Here is a 17059-nt window from a genome sequence, read left to right as displayed (position 1 = left end):
GGCCACTTTTTTATATAACTGTTAGTTGTAATTGTTGCAAACATTCACTTCCGTAGATGGTAAAATGTGAATGTGCATTTATACAGTTAGGGCCAGGCGTAACTATTCCCATCGCGCTGTAGCTCTCCGCCGTCTATCGCTCTCTCCCCCGTCTCATACGCCCCCCCCCCCCACCCCCTCTCCCCACCCGCAGGCATCCACTCGATCCTGGTGGCGCTGCTGGCCGGTAAGGCGGAGGTGCAGTACGACCCGTCGGTGCTGCTCCCCTCTCAGGTCGCCGGCCACATCTCGGACATCGGCTTCCCAGCCGAGCTGCTGGAGAACCACAGTCCCGAGGGCACCGTCGAACTCGAGGTGGGTGGTGGATGGTTTTAGAGTGGTTTAGGTAGTGAATTGCTTCGATGATAGATGACACCGAGAAGTGGTGAATATATCTTTCCTCGTACGCTTCTTGTACATGCTTTTCTTGTTATTATGAATGATACGCTTACCTTTGTAGGAAACTAAATGCATTGATAAATAATACGTCACTGACCCTAATTTCCCTGACCCTTCTTCCCCCGCGACAGATCCGCGGCATGACGTGCGCCTCGTGCGTGCACTCGATCGAGTCGAACCTGCTCCGTCAGCCGGGGGTGCTGTCGGCCACCGTGGCGCTGGCCACCGAGCGCGGTAAAATCACATTCGACCCCAGCATCACCGGGCCGAGAGATATCATCGGCACCATCAAGGTAAGGGACAGACGGTGCGAGGGGGATGAGGACGGGCGGTGGCGGTGGATGGCGAATGGTGGACGGTGGACGGTGGACCGAGGGCGGTAGACAGTCTAGTTGGGTTAATATAAAACTTTGGTTAGTACAGGTACGATGACACCTGTGGCGACAGAAGTGACGTTCGATCGGTGATGACTGATGACTGTAGGCTGTAGCTGTAGTGACTGGTGACGCCCGTTCACCACCTGTGCACTCGCTGTTCACCCCACCGATGGATGTTTGACACCGATCAGCTGCCGAAAGACAGGGCGAACGGAGCCTTTTTGTTCCCTCCGCCATTCGGTGGTTTGACGTCTTGCTATGCCTAATGTTCGTTTAACACGCGCAGTGGAAGGGTTGCGAGTACTACGCCCAGTGGAAGGGGGGGCGGATGTCGCCCCCCCCTAAGATCTCAGCTCCCACTGGAGCTAGAAAGACGAAATTTGGAGGGTAGGTGAAGGCCATGGGGAACTCTGTTGTGTGTGAATTTCATGACCCTAGGTCAATATCTTCAAGGTCAAATGAGGTCAAATGTGGTCAAATCTGCCATATTAGCGACATTTTTGCGTTTGCACGCCGATAACTCAAAAAGTTACCGGCCAATTTTCTTTAATCTTTCACTATACGAAAGAACAAACATTTGTGAGTATGTATGGTGAATTTCTAGATAATCCAACAATAAATATGGCAGTTAGAAGCCTGCTAAGGGTAAGATGTCGCCGGCTGAAGCGGGATCGGCCGACGCGGGAAACGCGGCAATCACAATTTTGTGTTTACACACTCATAACTCAAGTTGTTACCGGCCGATTTTCAAAATTCTTTGACCATATGATTGCCTGTACATTTCTCAGTCTTCTCACCGAATTTGACGCGAATCTAATGTAATCAGCGGTAAGGAGCGTGATGTAAAGACGGAACCGTCCCGCCCCGGCACAGTCTACAATTCAGGCGGCGCGTAACGGCTAGCGCCGGCCGCCGCGCCGCCGCGGCGGCAGGATGTTTGACTTTACACCACTATTATTAGAAAAGTTATGAACTTATTTTCTTACTTCTCGCACGAGAAGATCCGCAATTCAATTCTGGACAGGTAGCCGAAATTTCACATTGATATTATGCTTGCGGCGCGAGTTATTGGCGAAAAACAGGAGGGGTGGGCGAAATCCGCCCCCCCCCCCTCCTTCCACTGCGCGTGTTAAGGTAGCCACCTTCCCGGCGATGGAAGAGGTTGTGTGATACGTGACTGTTGGTTTTCAGTCGGCGATGCGATGAAATAATAATTTTGTTGTGGGCGAGAGGATCGTTAATTGGAGCGTAAACATGTACTTTTGTAATATCCCATTTCGATGAATAGTTGCCTGGTGTTTTTAATTCAAAAGATTGGCAGAACTATTTCAGTTTGCCACCGCGTCCACCGTGCTCCCCTCCCCTAGCTCACCTCCTCCCCCTCCCCGTTCCTCAGAGTCTGGGTTTCTCTGCTGATCTCCGCCCCGGCGACTCCCGCGGCTCACCCCTCACCACCCCCTGTGTTGCAGAGCCTTGGTTTCTCTGCTGAGCTGCGTTCCGGCGACTCGCGCGGCTAACCCCCTCACCCCCCCCCCCCGTTCCGCAGAGTCTGGGTTTCTCGGCAGAGCTCCGTTCGGGCGACTCGCGCGGCTCACCCCCCACCACCCCTGTGTTGCAGAGTCTGGGTTTCTCTGCTGAGCTCCGTTCCGGCGACTCCCGCGGCTCACCCCCATCCCACCACCCCCTGTGTTGCAGAGTCTGGGTTTCTCGGCAGAGCTCCGTTCGGGCGACTCCCGTGGCTCCTCCTACCTGGATCACCGCGCCGAGATCGCCAAGTGGCGCAACTCGTTCCTGATCTCGCTGTTTTTCGGCGTGCCCGCCATGCTGATCATGGTGTTCTTCATGCTGCGCATGCGCCGTCTGGGCCACGAGAGCATGTGCTGCGTGGTGCCCGGCCTGTCCATGGAGAATCTGCTCATGTTCCTCCTCGCCACGCCCGTACAGGTGAGGTGGTGACGGGGGAATGAGGAGGGGGCTGTTGGTAGCTAGTCGATATTATTGATATTGGCTCTACACTGAAGTAATCATATGTTGCTTGATATGTGTCTTCAAGAAACGACAGTGATGGGTTTTGTGTTTCAAGTGATAATGTCTTCTACATGTTAACCTCAGTGTGGATGCAATGTTGTTTTGCTCTTTTGGAGCCTTCATCTTTATGTGTAAACTTGATGCTTTAGAAAACGCTTCTCAAATTAACCCACGATGTCAGTATAGCTCAACTTTCACGCCCTGTAACCCTTCAATATTCCTGGCATACCGGGGCCACTGACCGACCAGCCCATCTTTTCTCCCTTTTACCCTCTAACACCTCCCCCCTCCTTGGCAGTTTATCGGCGGTCGTCATTTTTACGTGGCGGCCATCAAGTCGCTGCGCCACGGCGCCGCTTCCATGGACGTCCTCATCATGTTGGCCACCACCGTCTCCTACCTGTACTCGGTGGCTGTCGTGGTCGCCGCCATGGCCCTCCAGGAGTCGGCCAGTCCGATGACGTTTTTCGACACGCCGCCCATGCTGCTCGTGTTCGTATCGCTCGGACGGTGGCTGGAGCATATCGCCAAGGTGAGCAGGGATTTGGGAGAGAAGGGAGATGGGCGCCGATGACCACTGTAGTCCGGGCGCCCAAAAACCCCAATTCATCATCATCGTCGTCATCGAGAGAAGGGAGGCTGGGTAAATGCAACAAGGGCATCATTTTGTGGAGAGTTTCATTTATAGCTCACTAATTCGGGTTCTACTCGTTAGGTAAGAGCCATCATCTGGGTCTTGTTTTATTGTCATTGCATGAACGGGTGGATGCCTGGTGGCATCGATGCCTTTTTTCAACGCTGACCGTGTCTATACGCTGACAGTGACGCCTCTATATGGTGTTGTACTATCTCCCCTTGCTTCATCTCTGTCATTCATTAGGCAGTAACTCGTTTGTCTTAACGTGCAGGGTAAGACGTCGGAGGCGCTGTCGAAGCTGATCTCCCTCCAGCCGACCGAGGCGCTACTGGTCTCACTAGGCGACAACCGAGAGGTTCTGTCCGAGAAGAGCATTGCCGTCGAGCTGGTCCACCGCGGAGACGTGCTCAAGGTACGGAGCTGAGGACGTGATGAGAGGGCGACAGGGGGTGCTCACGTTACGGTTATTATTTGCAATGATTGCCAAAGGGACGAATTTTGGCAGGAAACGTGCTAAATGCCTAAATGGACAGGCAACGACGTTTTTAGAGGGAATAGGTCAATATATGAGAACTGTGTAAAAGGGCAGGTATTGACAAGGTAATATACTGAAAAGACAAGTAATTGTGGGGACGAGCGCTTCTGCCGCTGCCCCCCCCCCCCCACACACACACCTCCATGACTGCGTACAATTTTTCACTTGTGGCGCAGTAGTAATTTTACCTACCAATTTTAGTTTCTCACCGCTGCGCCCGCTCCTTTCCAGGTGGTTCCTGGCGCCAAGGTGCCCGTGGACGGACGGGTGATCGTGGGCAGCTCGCTCTGTGACGAGTCCCTCATCACTGGAGAGTCCATGCCAGTCGCCAAAAAGCCAGGTCAGTATCCCGCGCAATGCCTCTTTTCGTCGCTTTTTTTTTCTTGAAGTGCACGCACGATCATCCAGTAGATATACGAAAGCACACATTCAGAACAATCAGTAGTTGTAGGAATGGACTATGGAGAATGGTCGAGACACGTTAGTTTTCTTACATTGCATACACATGAGCACGGGCTAGTCGGATTGTCTGCTACCATACCGCCACGTGCATTGTCCTTGATCTGTAACACCATCATACCTCCCCGCTCTTTGCATTACTTTGAGCCTCGCCCTCCTACCTCCTTCATCAGGCTCCCAGTTGATCGGCGGCGCCATCAACCAGAACGGCACGTTGCTGATGGAGGTGACGCACGTGGGACAGGACACCACTCTGGCGCAGATCGTCCAGCTGGTCGAGGAGGCGCAGACCAGCAAGGCGCCCATCCAGCAGCTGGCGGATAAGGTGGCAGGTGCGTGACGCGCTGTGGGGTACCTGGGCTGGAAAGGAGGATTTCGTTCTTCGGGTCCGATGAGTTTCATAGATGGGGTTTTGGATATTGATGGGTTCGTTTGAGTGAGGAGTAAATGGACGAAAACTGTTAAAATAGCAAGTCTTGTTGACTTTGGTAGTGGAACCGTTAGCTACGCTTGCATGACCTCTTTGCATCGTCCGTATTCTGATCTTCTTTCATCTGACGCTGTGTGTCTTTTTTGTTTTTGTTTGTTTTGTTGGGTTAGGCCCTTTCGGTCCAATGAGCCCCGCAGGGGGCTGACCGTGGTCAGAGCCGTTGCTTGGCCGGGACCATTGGGCTCTGGCCTCGCGGCGGCTGTGACTTCGGCCAGTAAGGGGAGTAGCGCCCCCTCGGCCCCAGCTTGACTTGCGTTTGACCTCGGCTCTGATTTGATTGTCGGATGGATTTTCTGCAAGATTGGCCCCGCAGGGGGCTGGCGGTGGCCTGGGTTCCTTGGGCCCGCGTCCTGCGGCGGCCCTGACCTCCGCCAGCAAGGGGAGTAGCGCCCCCTCGGCCCCAGCTTGACTCATGCTCGATTACAACCGGACTCGACCCTGGATTGATAGACGACAAGTCAGACCTTTCTTGGTTTCTTTTTTTCCCTTTGTGTCTGATGAGTGTCTTTTTTGCGCCCGGTTCCGCTCCTTCCGGGTGTTTCTCCTCACTGCCAGCTTATACTGCCTTGCCGTCTTCTCACGTGGTTTGCACTAAGTTTTTGCACTTGTCTGTTGCCCAGCTTTCTTGCGAGCATTTTCATTGGTTGCCTTTTCTGCATTCTCACGCACCGCACGGACACACTCGGGTGAAGTGGAATAGCGCCCCCCCCCCCCCCCCTCAGCCCTAGATACACATATGTGTAATCTTGACCTTGCCCACATTTGCTGGATTTGATGTTTGCACAATGCCACTGCCAGTCGGCCGCGTTGCCGTCTTCTCACGCGAATTTCTCCTGGCTGGTTTGCACTCATTTGGTTGCCTACCTCATCGGTTTCGCACGCTTCCCAGTTTTTTTTTAACACTTGCTCATCTTCTCTGTGCACGATTCCATTGCATAATGCGATTCCAGTCTCTAATCGTGCCATCTTCTCACGTGAATTGCTCTTGGTCGTCTTGTACCCGTTTGTTGCCCATATTTCTTTTGCGGTCACCGGCATTGGCTGCGTTTTCAGTCTTCTTGCGCTGTACCGGTCTTGCAGGCTGCTTGCCTCACCGGTTCCGCACGCTTCCCCAGTTTCTTTTTTTTACACTTGCTTATTTTCCTTGTGCACGATTCCATTGCCAGTTTGCTGCATTGCACTCTTTTCACGTGAATTGCTCTTGGTTGTTTTGTACCTGTCTGTTGCCTTTTTTGCGGATACTCGCGTTGATTGCCATATGTGTGATCTTGACTTTGCCCACATTTGCTGGATTTGATGTTTGCCCAATGCCATTGCCAGTCGGCCTCGTTGCCGTCTTCTCACCTGGCTGGTTTGCACTCATTTGGTTGCTTACCTCATCGGTTTCGCACGCTTCCCAGGTTTTTTTTTAACACTTGCTCATCTTCTCTGTGCACGATTCCATTGCATAATGCGATTCCAGTCTCTAATCGTGCCATCTTCTCACGCGAATTGCTCTTGGTCGTCTTGTACCCGTTTGTTGCCCATATTTCTTTTGCGGTCACTGGCATTGGCTGCGTTTTCAGTCTTCTTGCGCTGTACCGGTCTTGCAGGCTGCTTGCCTCACCGGTTCCGCACGCTTCCCCAGTTTTTTTTTTTTTTACACTTGCTTATCTTCCTTGTGCACGATTCCATTGCCAGTTTGCTGCATTGCACTCTTTTCACGTGAATTGCTCTTGGTTGTTTTGTACCTGTCTGTTGCCTTTTTTGCGGATACTCGCGTTGATTGCGTTTTCAGTTTTCCTACGCTGTACCGGTCTTGCAGGCTGCTTGCCTCATCGGTTTCGCACGCTTCCCCCAGTTTTTTTTATGCACTCGCTCATCTTCTTTGTTCTCTGGTTCCCCTGGTTTTATCGGTCTAGCCGTACCTTCGGCCCAAAGACCGGGGAGAGGATGTCTGGGCGTTGAGGGGGCTGCCCTGCGGGTTAGTCGGGGCAGCCTTCCAACACATGCCTTTGGCGCCAATCCCCGGATCTGCGGGATGCCCCATGTTGGCCTCGCATGAGGGAAATCGGCCGGTCAGGCGTCGCCCTGTGCAGCACTGGCTAATCGGGGTCAAGGGGGCTGGGCGACGGGTATGCGGGGGGCTGCCGCCGGGTGCAGGGGCCGCCTGATTCCTTCAGCGCGGGGCTTAGCGCCACCGTATCCATGTCCGCGCGCGGGATCAGGTCCGGTCCCGTGCCGCATGGCTCTGCGGCGGCCGCGGCTCACGCGGCCCCGTACCCGGCGGCTTCGTCTTGCTGCTTTTGGCGTCCCGGCCCCCGTATAGTCCTGCAGTACTCCTGGCGGACCACCACCCTACGGGGGAGTGTGGCCGTCCCCCAGTTGGGCTCCGAGGTGGGTGGGAGGCTGCGGGACCGAAACAATTACACTTTCCATGGATTCTCACTTGGCACCCCCACGGACCACAGCCTCGGCTGAACCCCTTGCACCTAGTGCAGTCGGTGGAGCACGACCAAAAGTTCTTATATTCACATCCGACGAACGAAAACTCGCGTCGCTGTCTCCCTTTCAGAGACGAGAGGGCTGTGACAGATTTGGTAAGATTGCGAGGTGTGAAAAACTTAGAGACGGAGGCATCGAAGTAGAGTTTGTTGACGATAGAGAGGCGGAAAGGGCCCTGAAAGCTACTCACTTCACATACACAGTTAAGGATCAGCAGGGCAGAAAGGAAGTAAACCTTTCGGTCAGCGTTTCGCCGCATCGCACGAAAAATTCCAGCCGAGGGGTCATTTTTTGCGACGATCTGGAGGGCATGCAAAACGACGAGATCGCCGAAGGCCTGTCACAGTTTGGGGTCTCCGCCGCCCGCCGCATCTACACCAAGAGAAGTGGCGCTCTCGCACCCACGCACAGTATCATTTTGACTTTCAACTCGCTGGAACTGCCGAGGGAGGTGATGATAGGATATCTGTCCGTGAAAGTTCGACCATATGTCCCGAGTCCCATGCGTTGTTTTCAGTGTCTCCGATTCGGTCACACTCGAGACAGCTGTCGGAACAGACCAGCATGCGGGAGCTGTGCGGCAAATGACCATAGCAGTGCCGAATGTTCGTCGTCCGAGTTGAGATGCGTCAATTGTGACGACTCTCAGACTCCACATTCCTCGTTTGATGGGCGATGCCCGGCCCTCCAGAGAGAAAAAGAAATAATGTCCCTGAAGGTCACCGAAAGGCTGTCATTTCGTCAGGCCCGAGACCGCTTTGCTGCCCTCCATCCCAAGCGGTCTTATGCTAGTGTGGCCAACGGTTCTAGACAGCGCTGCCCCACTGAAACTGATACCAACAACAGCATCGGTCAGTTAATAGCGATTCTGAAGTCATTCGGCTTCTGCTTTGTCCCAGATGCCAACAGTCACAGCAACTCATCAGTTCAACAGGAGCCCCCTAAAGCGTTGTCGTGCTCCGCCACGCAGACGTCGCCAAGCAGGAGGAGAGGAGTCTCGTCCCCCTCCCGTGGGGGAGGAAGAGAGGATGAGACTGGGGCGGGGGTGGAGGCTTCAGCCGCCCCCGAGGATACGGCCACGCCGCGGGGTGGTGAGTGGACCCTCGCCCGGGGTCGTCGCCGGGGCCCGCCCCCACCGCCGCGCTCTGTCGAACGGACCCCGTTCACGTCTCCGGAGATCCGTCGACCCCCGCCCAGGGAGACTGCAGTCATGGCGGCTCTGCGCCGCGGTCGGGAGGAGCGGCTTGAGCAGGACGCCAGACTAGGGCGGAGGATGGCCCAGGCTCTTGAGGAGCGTCGAGCGTCCTCTGTCCGTGGAGGTCCTGGTGGGCCGGGGGCGGCCCCGTCACCTCTGATGGGACCTCCCCCTACCCCTCCACCCCCTCCTCCACCTCCGCCCCCTCCACCTCCTCCGCCCCCTCCACCTCCTCCGCCCCCTCCACTTTCTCCCCCACCCCCGCTCCCACCGCCACCACCACCCCCTCCACCCCCTCCACTTCCTCCACTCCCTCCACCCCATTCACAGCGTCCTTCTGGTGCCCCTCCGGTGCCCGCCTCGGGCGAGGGGTCGGGACCCCGACCCCCGCCATGCACACCACCATCGGAGCCGAGACCGGCGGGGCCGCCGCCCGCCCCGGGCCGCCCCACGAAGCGCACACTTCCGTGGGAGTTATCTCCGTCAAACGATGGTAGCCCCCGCTCGCGGCTGAAGTTTCAACCGGGAGCTACGGGCCGGCCTAGGTCGGCCGATGGACGGCTCCGCGAGGGCCATCCAAAGGTAGCCTTTGGCGGTGGCCCGGGCCCCGGTGGCGAGGAGCATTTTTAAGTCCCCGCCTTTTTTTAACTCAAGTCAAAGTCGCCAGTTTTAGACACCTTTCGCTTACCCCAAGCGCTCAAAACTACAGCAATAACACGTTTTATCCTGCAGTGGAACTGCAGAGGCTTGCGTTCTAGCACTCCAGAACTGCAAGCACTAATCCGCTCTCAGCGACCTTTGGTTGCTTGCATCCAAGAAACCAAACTCAGATCTGAGTCCAGGTTCCCCATGAAAGGATTTTCGGTTTTTCGCAGGGACCTTGCTACTGAAACCGTCGCGCACGGAGGTGTTATGGTTCTGGTCCATAACGCCGTGCCTGCGAGATGTATTGATTTAAGCTCGCCCCTTCAGGCGGTAGCGGTCCGCATTCATCTAGGCCAGCGTGACATCACTGTGTGCTCACTTTACTGTCCCCCTGGCGCAGCTCTTCCTCTTCTGGAACTACGCCGGCTAATTGCCGAGCTCCCTCCACCTGTGATGCTTCTGGGTGATTTTAACTCTCACCACTCTGCATGGGGATGTGATTCTGTGTGTACACGCGGTCGACTTTTAGCGTCCTTGATAGACGAGGAGGGCCTTTGTGTTTTAAACACTGGTGCTGCTACCCATTTCACCATGCCGTCGGGACATTCATCAGTTCTAGATCTCAGCCTTGTCAGTCCACACCTTGTGCCGCTTTTTACGTGGCGAGTGGACGCGGACTCTTTTGGTAGTGACCATTTCCCCATATGGCTTGAACTGCGTGAGCGGCCCTCGGTTGGCTGCCGGCCACCGAGATGGAACCTGCGGAGGGCAGACTGGGAGAAATTTCAAACGTGCTTGGAGGATGCTCTCTCATCTGACCCTACAGATGATCTGTCAGTAACCGATTTCACCTCCTTACTCATTGAAGCAGCCAAGGCATCCATTCCTCGTACATCGGGGGCGCCTTCTCGCCGGCCGGTCCCATGGTGGTCCGATGCGTGTCGAGACGCCATCAGAGCGCGGAAACGAGCGCTGCGCGCTTTCAGGCATAACTGCACCACCGCAAACATGATCGCGTTTAGAAAAGCCAGAGCGTTCGCTAGGTGGACGGTCAAGAAAGCTAAACACGAATCCTGGGTGGAATACATCAGCCAGCTTAACAGATTCACGCCAATCTCCGAGGTTTGGTCCCGTATAAAACGTATATCAGGTCGTTTCTCCTCATCCCCTCTTCCTGTTCTGAGTGTGTTTGGCAGAAATGTGTTGAACCCAGCTGATGTAGCGTACGAAATAGGCCGTGCGTTACATGACCGCTGTGTCGGTGACTGTTCTGACCCCGACTTCGCCCGCCATCGTGCTCGGTGCGAATCGACTGGCGTCAATTTTAACACATCACAACATTTTAGCTACAATGATCCCTTTACTATGGAAGAGTTAAAGTCCGCTATAGGTGGCCTGAAGTGTGTCGCAGAAGGCCCTGATCTTGTACACAATGAGATGCTTCGGCGTCTCCCGTCACCGGGACTTGAAGCATTGCTCCATCTTTTCAATGCGCTCTGGGAAAGAGGGCTGTATCCCGAAACATGGCGGACGGCCATCATTATCCCGGTGCTGAAGGCTGGTAAAAGCGGGCTTGATCCGCTTCACTACCGCCCTATTGCGTTGACATCTGCCCTGGGCAAGCTGCTTGAGCGAGTTGTAAACGCGCGTCTCGTCTGGTTTCTGGAGGAACAAGGTGTTTTATCTAACTCGCAGTGCGGTTTCAGAAAGTATCGGAGCACAGTAGATCACATTTTAGCCCTTGATACCGAGGTTCGTTGCGCATTTAGGCGGAAGCGACACATTGGTGCATTGTTTTTCGACATTGAGGCTGCGTATGATACCACTTGGCGTTTCGGTATTTTACAAAAGCTTTTCAAGTACGGTATACGCGGTACAATGGGCCATTTCCTCGCCAGCTTTTTATCTAACCGGTCTTTCAGAGTCCGTGTCGGTGGCAACCTCTCAGAGCAGTTCCCCCAGGTCAACGGTGTCCCCCAAGGAGGAGTCCTAAGTGTTGTGCTGTTCGGGGTAATGATTAACGATATTGCCGATCACCTGCCCCCTTCCATTGGCCGTGCCCTTTTTGTGGATGACTTCTCTATCTGGGCCAGTGGTGCAACCACACGTATAGTAGAGAGACAGCTCCAGTTGGCAATTAAAAGATTAGAAAACTGGAGTGCTGTTAACGGACTACGATTCTCGACAGCCAAAACTGTAGGTGTCCACTTTTGCCGTTTTCGCCGTAATTGCCCTGACTTCTCTGTCAGGCTAAGGGGTGCAGTGATCCCTGTGAAGTCGGAGGTGAAGTTTCTTGGGATGGTAATAGACAGCCGTCTTACCTACCGCACTCACCTGAAAGAGCTCCGCGACCGATGTTTTCGAGCTATGAATGTTTTGAAATGTGTTGCGCGTACCTGCTATGGGGCGGATCGTAAGACACTGCTCTTGCTTTATCGTGCTCTTGTCCGTTCTAGACTTGACTACGGCTGTTTTATATACGATAACGCCACGGAGACCTCGAAACGTATTCTGGACTCTGTGCACCATACTGCTCTTCGTATTGCCACTGGTGCGTTCCGGACCACCCCAGTAGCCAGCCTCCTTGTAGAGGCCCACGAGCCCCTCTTGCCTTGCGTCGCCAGCTACTGGGCATGAGATATACCATAAAACTCCGCCAGTTGCCTTCCCACCCTGCCTATGATGCAGTTTTCTCACGTGCCAACCTGGCGCTTTTCAGAACCGGAGAAGGTGCACGTACTGTCCGCTACCCCCCTTTCTGCTCTCGTATGCAATCGCTGCTCTCGGAAGCTCAAATTAAACTTCGGGGGGTCATGCGTAAGGAGTGGCCATCTGTCCCACCGTGGAGACAAGTCCCGCCAAAGGTGGACCTTTCCCTCACCGATGTGAGAAAAGGCGACATCCCTCCAGCTGTTTTAAAGGCTCGTGCGCTGGAACATATTTCAAGGTACTCTGACTACATAGCCTGTTATACTGACGGCTCAAAGACTGATGACGGTGCCGGGTGTGCTTTCGTCTGCGGCGACGCTGTGCGGTGTTTTACCTTACCTAAACATGCATCCGTTTTTTCCTGCGAATTGGTCGCTATCCTCAAACTCCTGTGTTTTATCGAGATTAATCCCGCTCGGTCATATGTTATTCTTTCTGACTCATTGAGTGGTCTCCAGTCCTTGTCACAATTCTACCCTTCTGACCCCCTCGCACAGGAGATTCTTCTTCGTGTGACAGCCCTCGACCGAGAGGGTACGTCGGTGTCTTTTTGCTGGATCCCTAGCCACGTCGGTATTCACGGCAACGAACGGGCGGACCGAGCTGCGAACCATGCTGCGCAGTATCTGTGCTCCCGCCGATTCCCTCTACCCGCCAGGGACTTTGTACCGGCGGTGGGCTCTTTCCTCCTCGGAAAGTGGCAGGAGGCCTGGAGCCAATCCCACGGTAACAAACTTTTACGTATCAAGCCAGGTTTAGCTACCTGGTTGTCGGCCTCACGCAGATCGCGACGCGAGGAGGTGGTCCTCTGCCGGCTTCGTACCGGGCACACTTATGGCACCCATGGGTTCCTTATCGGCGTTGGCTCCAGGCCTATTTGTACCAGATGTGGTGACCGACTTTCGGTCCGACACGTCTTGGTCGAGTGCCCGAGACTGGACGCTGAGCGATTGCGGTTTTTTGGATTGCGTGGCCCCCAGCTCTCTTTGAGAACACTTCTCCGCGACGACTCCCCTTTTCTCGATTCCGTTCGCCTCTTTTCGTTCATCACGGCCTCCGGGCTTCAGGTGATTTTTAACCCCCGACTTTGAGGAAGATTGGTTAGATATGGGCGCCATATAGCCTCGTTGCTGGTGCGCCCTAAAACACCAAATCATCATCATCATCGGTCCAATGAGACCATTTCAGAGCCGGGAGGATGATAGGATATGGGGGAGACATTGGTCTGGGCAGGCATCCTAGTGAGTCGCCGGGGCTGAGCCCGTCCAGAGGACAGGCCACCCAGCCCCAAGGCACTCACTGCACCCGGCTACGGGGTGCGCTCCCTCGGGAGCAGCGGTGCCGCTCCAAGGGAGCAGCCCGCATGAGATAAAGTTGCCTGTCCAGCCCGGAGGGGGGTTGCGGCGTGGAGGAGAAGGATTTCAGTATCCTGAGGATAGAAGCACGGAACGGTGATGCTGTGTGTCTGTTCTTTAACAGGCTACTTCATCCCTATCGTGGTCTCTGTGTCTCTGACGACGCTGATCGGCTGGACCATCGCCGGATACGTGGATATTCACTACATCGATCCGCAGTTCAATGTGAGTATGTGACGGTCCCAGTCTGGATGTCGAGGGATTGGTTAATGGGAGTACAGCAGAGTCATAAGGGGGCTTCAGTAAACACTGGTGCTCTCGCCTTAATTACGATTTACTTTCCCCCGTAGCTTGATGAAAGCTGATTGTTCTTGTTTCATCCCCAGGTCCTTTCTAATTAGCTTCCTCAGTTCACGGCTGTTTTCTGTAAACTGAAAGGCTGTGACAAATTTGTAACGCACGTATGTGCACTTCGACGCCGTATTCACAACCACGCTTTGTTTTGTGCAATTTTTCAGGGCACCTCTGTTCACGGCGAGACTCGGGACGAGGTAATATTCCAGTTCTCGTTCCGTTTCGCTCTGACGGTGCTGGCGATTGCCTGTCCGTGCGCCCTGGGTCTGGCCACCCCGACGGCTGTGATGGTCGGCACGGGCGTGGGAGCGCTCAACGGAATCCTGATCAAAGGAGCCGAGGCACTGGAGAACGCCCACAAGGTGGGTGTCCCGGGGGGAGGGAGTAAGGTGGACAAGTTCGAGTGGAATAGTGTGGTTGCTTAAACGTGTCAGGGATTAATAAGCTTTGCTTAGGAGATGTGTGTTAGGCTGTTCGTCTCGTTGACAAATACCTTATGTGCTTTTGTTGAGCTTTTTTTTTGGCAAAAAGTATGAAGATGACGTGTGACATCGCGTTATTGCTTTTTCGATAATCTAGCTTGGCTAGCCGTCGCACACGCTCAATCCCATGTTTTGGGTCACAGCTGCCGTGTAGCGGTATAACTAACAAGGCGCGTTACTTGGTTAAACAGCCACATGGATGCTCTAAAGAAAACTTGTATTAGCACCTCGGATGGCACCATTTTCCCTCCTTGAGCTTACCCCTCCGTCGCCTGACTAACCCTCGTCCTCCCAGGTACGCTGTGTGGTGTTTGTTAAACCCTCCTCCTGACTAACCTCCCCCCGTCTCTGTTCCCCCAGGTGCGCTGTGTAGTGTTTGACAAGACTGGCACCATCACCCGCGGTGTGCCGTCTCTCACCCACCTAGCCGTATACACCGAGGAGGCCGTCTGCCCGCTGCCCAGAATACTGGCACTGGTGGGGTCGGCAGAGGCAAGCAGCGAGCATCCCATAGCGCATGGTAAGAGGTCCAGAAGTCAGCAGTATAACGTACACAGGGAGGGTGCCAGAGGCCATAGCGCACGGTCAGAGCAGGGAACGTCCCATAGCACACGGTGAGAGTCGCTACTGGTGCAAACCTCAGCTCTGGATGGGTACTCTGACGGTCTTATAGAGAGCTGCAAATCGGTAGGATATTTTGCCGGGCTATGGTTTTCCGGGGAGCTTCGATATCGTACCCTGAGTGTATTGGTATGATAAATCTGGACGGTAACCTGACATGCCACTCCCTCCTCTCGTGTCACACCGCCCGTCGTATCCCTAACTCCCATCCCCCGCCCCCTGTGCCCTCAGCGGTGGTGCGTTACGTCAAGTCCACCCTGTCTGTGGACTCTGTCGGCTCGTGTGACGGCTTCCAGGCCGTCTCCGGGTTCGGCGTCAGCTGCGTCGTGTCCAGCGTTCAGGCCATGGAGTCGGCGGGGTACAGGGCAGAGGCCATCAGGAACCTGCTTAACCAGCGGCCGGCTGCATCCACTGGGTCAGTGGGGGAGTGATAGCTGTAGCGGTGATGATTGCAGTGACGTTACCCTGGGAATGGCGTTGCTAGCGTGTATTGTTCTTATGACAATGCACTGCATTGTTGATGGCAAGTTTTTCGACATTGAAAGCGTAAAAATAACCCATCGTCTTTGAATTACAGAACATCGAGTGTAGTTTCGCTTACTTTATCAGAGTTGTCAGCTAATTATGCATCGAGATGCATTACTTTTGATTCCCACAACCGCGATATTCTAACGATTATCACCCACCTCTGTGCAGTTACCAGTATCCGCCGGCCAACAAGGCGCCTCTGACGCTGAACGAGGCTACGGTGGAGTTCCTACCGGAGGTGGGCGGCGGCCGGCCCCCTGCCGACGACCTAGTGGATCTGGACGGGTCGCAGCAGCCGCAGAGACAGTACAAGGTGAGCAGCGATCAACAGCTCTCGTGCCATTTGGCGAGTAGGCGCTATTTGCAGTTTGCAGACGACAGGTTGTTGCGTTGCTAGATTAGGATAAAGATGGAAGGATGTTTGTCATGTCATTCTATCTGCTCCGCCCTCCTATCGACTATGAGGCATGAGCTGACTTCAAGTCTCGAGCTTGTCTTTCTTTGTAGCCGCTCCGCCAGGCTGTAATTTGACGATGAACATGATTGAAGGTATGTGAGGTGTCAGTCCAATTCTACCATCACCTCCCTACATCTTGCTCCCCTCCCCCTCCCCCTCCCCCCCCCGTCTGGCCGCCAGGTTCTGATCGGTAACCGCGAGTGGATGAAGCAGAACGGCCTGGATGTACCGATGGCCGCCGACGCCGGGATGCGCGCACAGGAGGAGCGCGGTCACACGGCCATCCTGTGCGCCGTCGACGGCCGGCTGGTGGCCATGCTTGCCGTGGCCGACACCGTCAAACCCGAGGCACACCTGGCCGTCTACACGCTGAAGAGGATGGGTCTGGAGGTGATCCTCCTGACGGGAGATAACCAGAAGACGGCGGCGGCCATCGCGCGCCAGGCCGGCATCGCTCGCGTGTTCGCTGAGGTGCTGCCTTCGCACAAGGTGAGACAGGAGGGAAAAGAAGTCGAAAGTATGATGTGTGGTGTGGAAAATGCTAGTGCTGATGACGTTACATTATCTGGAAAGTGGTGTGCTCTGAGAATGCCGGATTTTATGCCTTCTGGTTGTTTCTTATCCTGATACATTCACTTATGTCGATTCTTGCCTTTTTCTCGGCATTTCCTAAAACCTTTCTAGTGATGGTTTCTCTTTCTCCATTGTTAATCTCCATCCACCGCACCTCAGCCTACTTCACCGCTCACCTTTGCGTCCGTGTATCTCCTCAGGTGAAGAAGATCCAGCAGCTGCAGTCGCTGGGTCAGCGGGTGGCCATGGTCGGGGACGGTATCAACGACTCACCGGCTCTGACCCAGGCCGATGTCGGCATCGCCATCTCATCGGGCACGGACGTGGCCGTCGAGGCGGCCAGCATCGTGCTGATGAGGGTTAGTGATAGGGAGATGGGATCACGTTATCTTTTGCAGGGGATGAAACAAGTAACGGCACATACTGGGTGATTTTTTATACAGGGCAAAAAGTAAAGAGCAATGGCGGTACCAGAAAACAGATCAACTGACAGCAAATGTATATCTTTGTAAAAAGCACATTCTGACATTTCATTTGCACACACAAACTTTGAGTTTGTGCTCCGTTTAGGCTTACAGAACGTGCTCGAAGTGAGCACAGTTTTAATGCACGCAAGCCTGGAGTAATTGGCGATTTTGGGGAAAACATTTTGTTGTGCGCCATTTTCACGGAACTTCACAACAGAATGAGTC

The 17059-nt window shown here is 54.5% G+C and overlaps 1 protein-coding gene across 4 annotated transcripts in view; it reads left to right on the top strand.

Moving 5' to 3' along the window:
- The window catches only part of LOC122384812 (copper-transporting ATPase 1-like), a 39624-nt gene that overhangs the window by 14222 nt on the left and 8343 nt on the right, over nt 1-17059 (top strand). For all 4 annotated transcript variants that reach the window (XM_043372556.1, XM_043372557.1, XM_043372559.1 and 1 more), the window contains 14 exons: nt 194-354; nt 570-731; nt 2511-2759; nt 3142-3375; nt 3752-3892; nt 4247-4355; nt 4648-4806; nt 13477-13577; nt 13871-14068; nt 14549-14708; nt 15041-15224; nt 15506-15650; nt 15975-16283; nt 16568-16726. In XM_043372556.1, coding sequence (XP_043228491.1) covers nt 194-354; nt 570-731; nt 2511-2759; nt 3142-3375; nt 3752-3892; nt 4247-4355; nt 4648-4806; nt 13477-13577; nt 13871-14068; nt 14549-14708; nt 15041-15224; nt 15506-15650; nt 15975-16283; nt 16568-16726 — 2471 coding nt within the window. The remainder of the gene's footprint in view (nt 1-193; nt 355-569; nt 732-2510; nt 2760-3141; nt 3376-3751; nt 3893-4246; nt 4356-4647; nt 4807-13476; nt 13578-13870; nt 14069-14548; nt 14709-15040; nt 15225-15505; nt 15651-15974; nt 16284-16567; nt 16727-17059) is intronic.

Source organism: Amphibalanus amphitrite, unplaced genomic scaffold, assembly GCF_019059575.1.
Source record: "Amphibalanus amphitrite isolate SeventyFive unplaced genomic scaffold, NRLGWU_Aamphi_draft 000199F_arrow, whole genome shotgun sequence".
NCBI lineage: Eukaryota > Metazoa > Arthropoda > Thecostraca > Balanomorpha > Balanidae > Amphibalanus > Amphibalanus amphitrite.
This window is presented reverse-complemented; position numbering and strand designations above follow the sequence as displayed.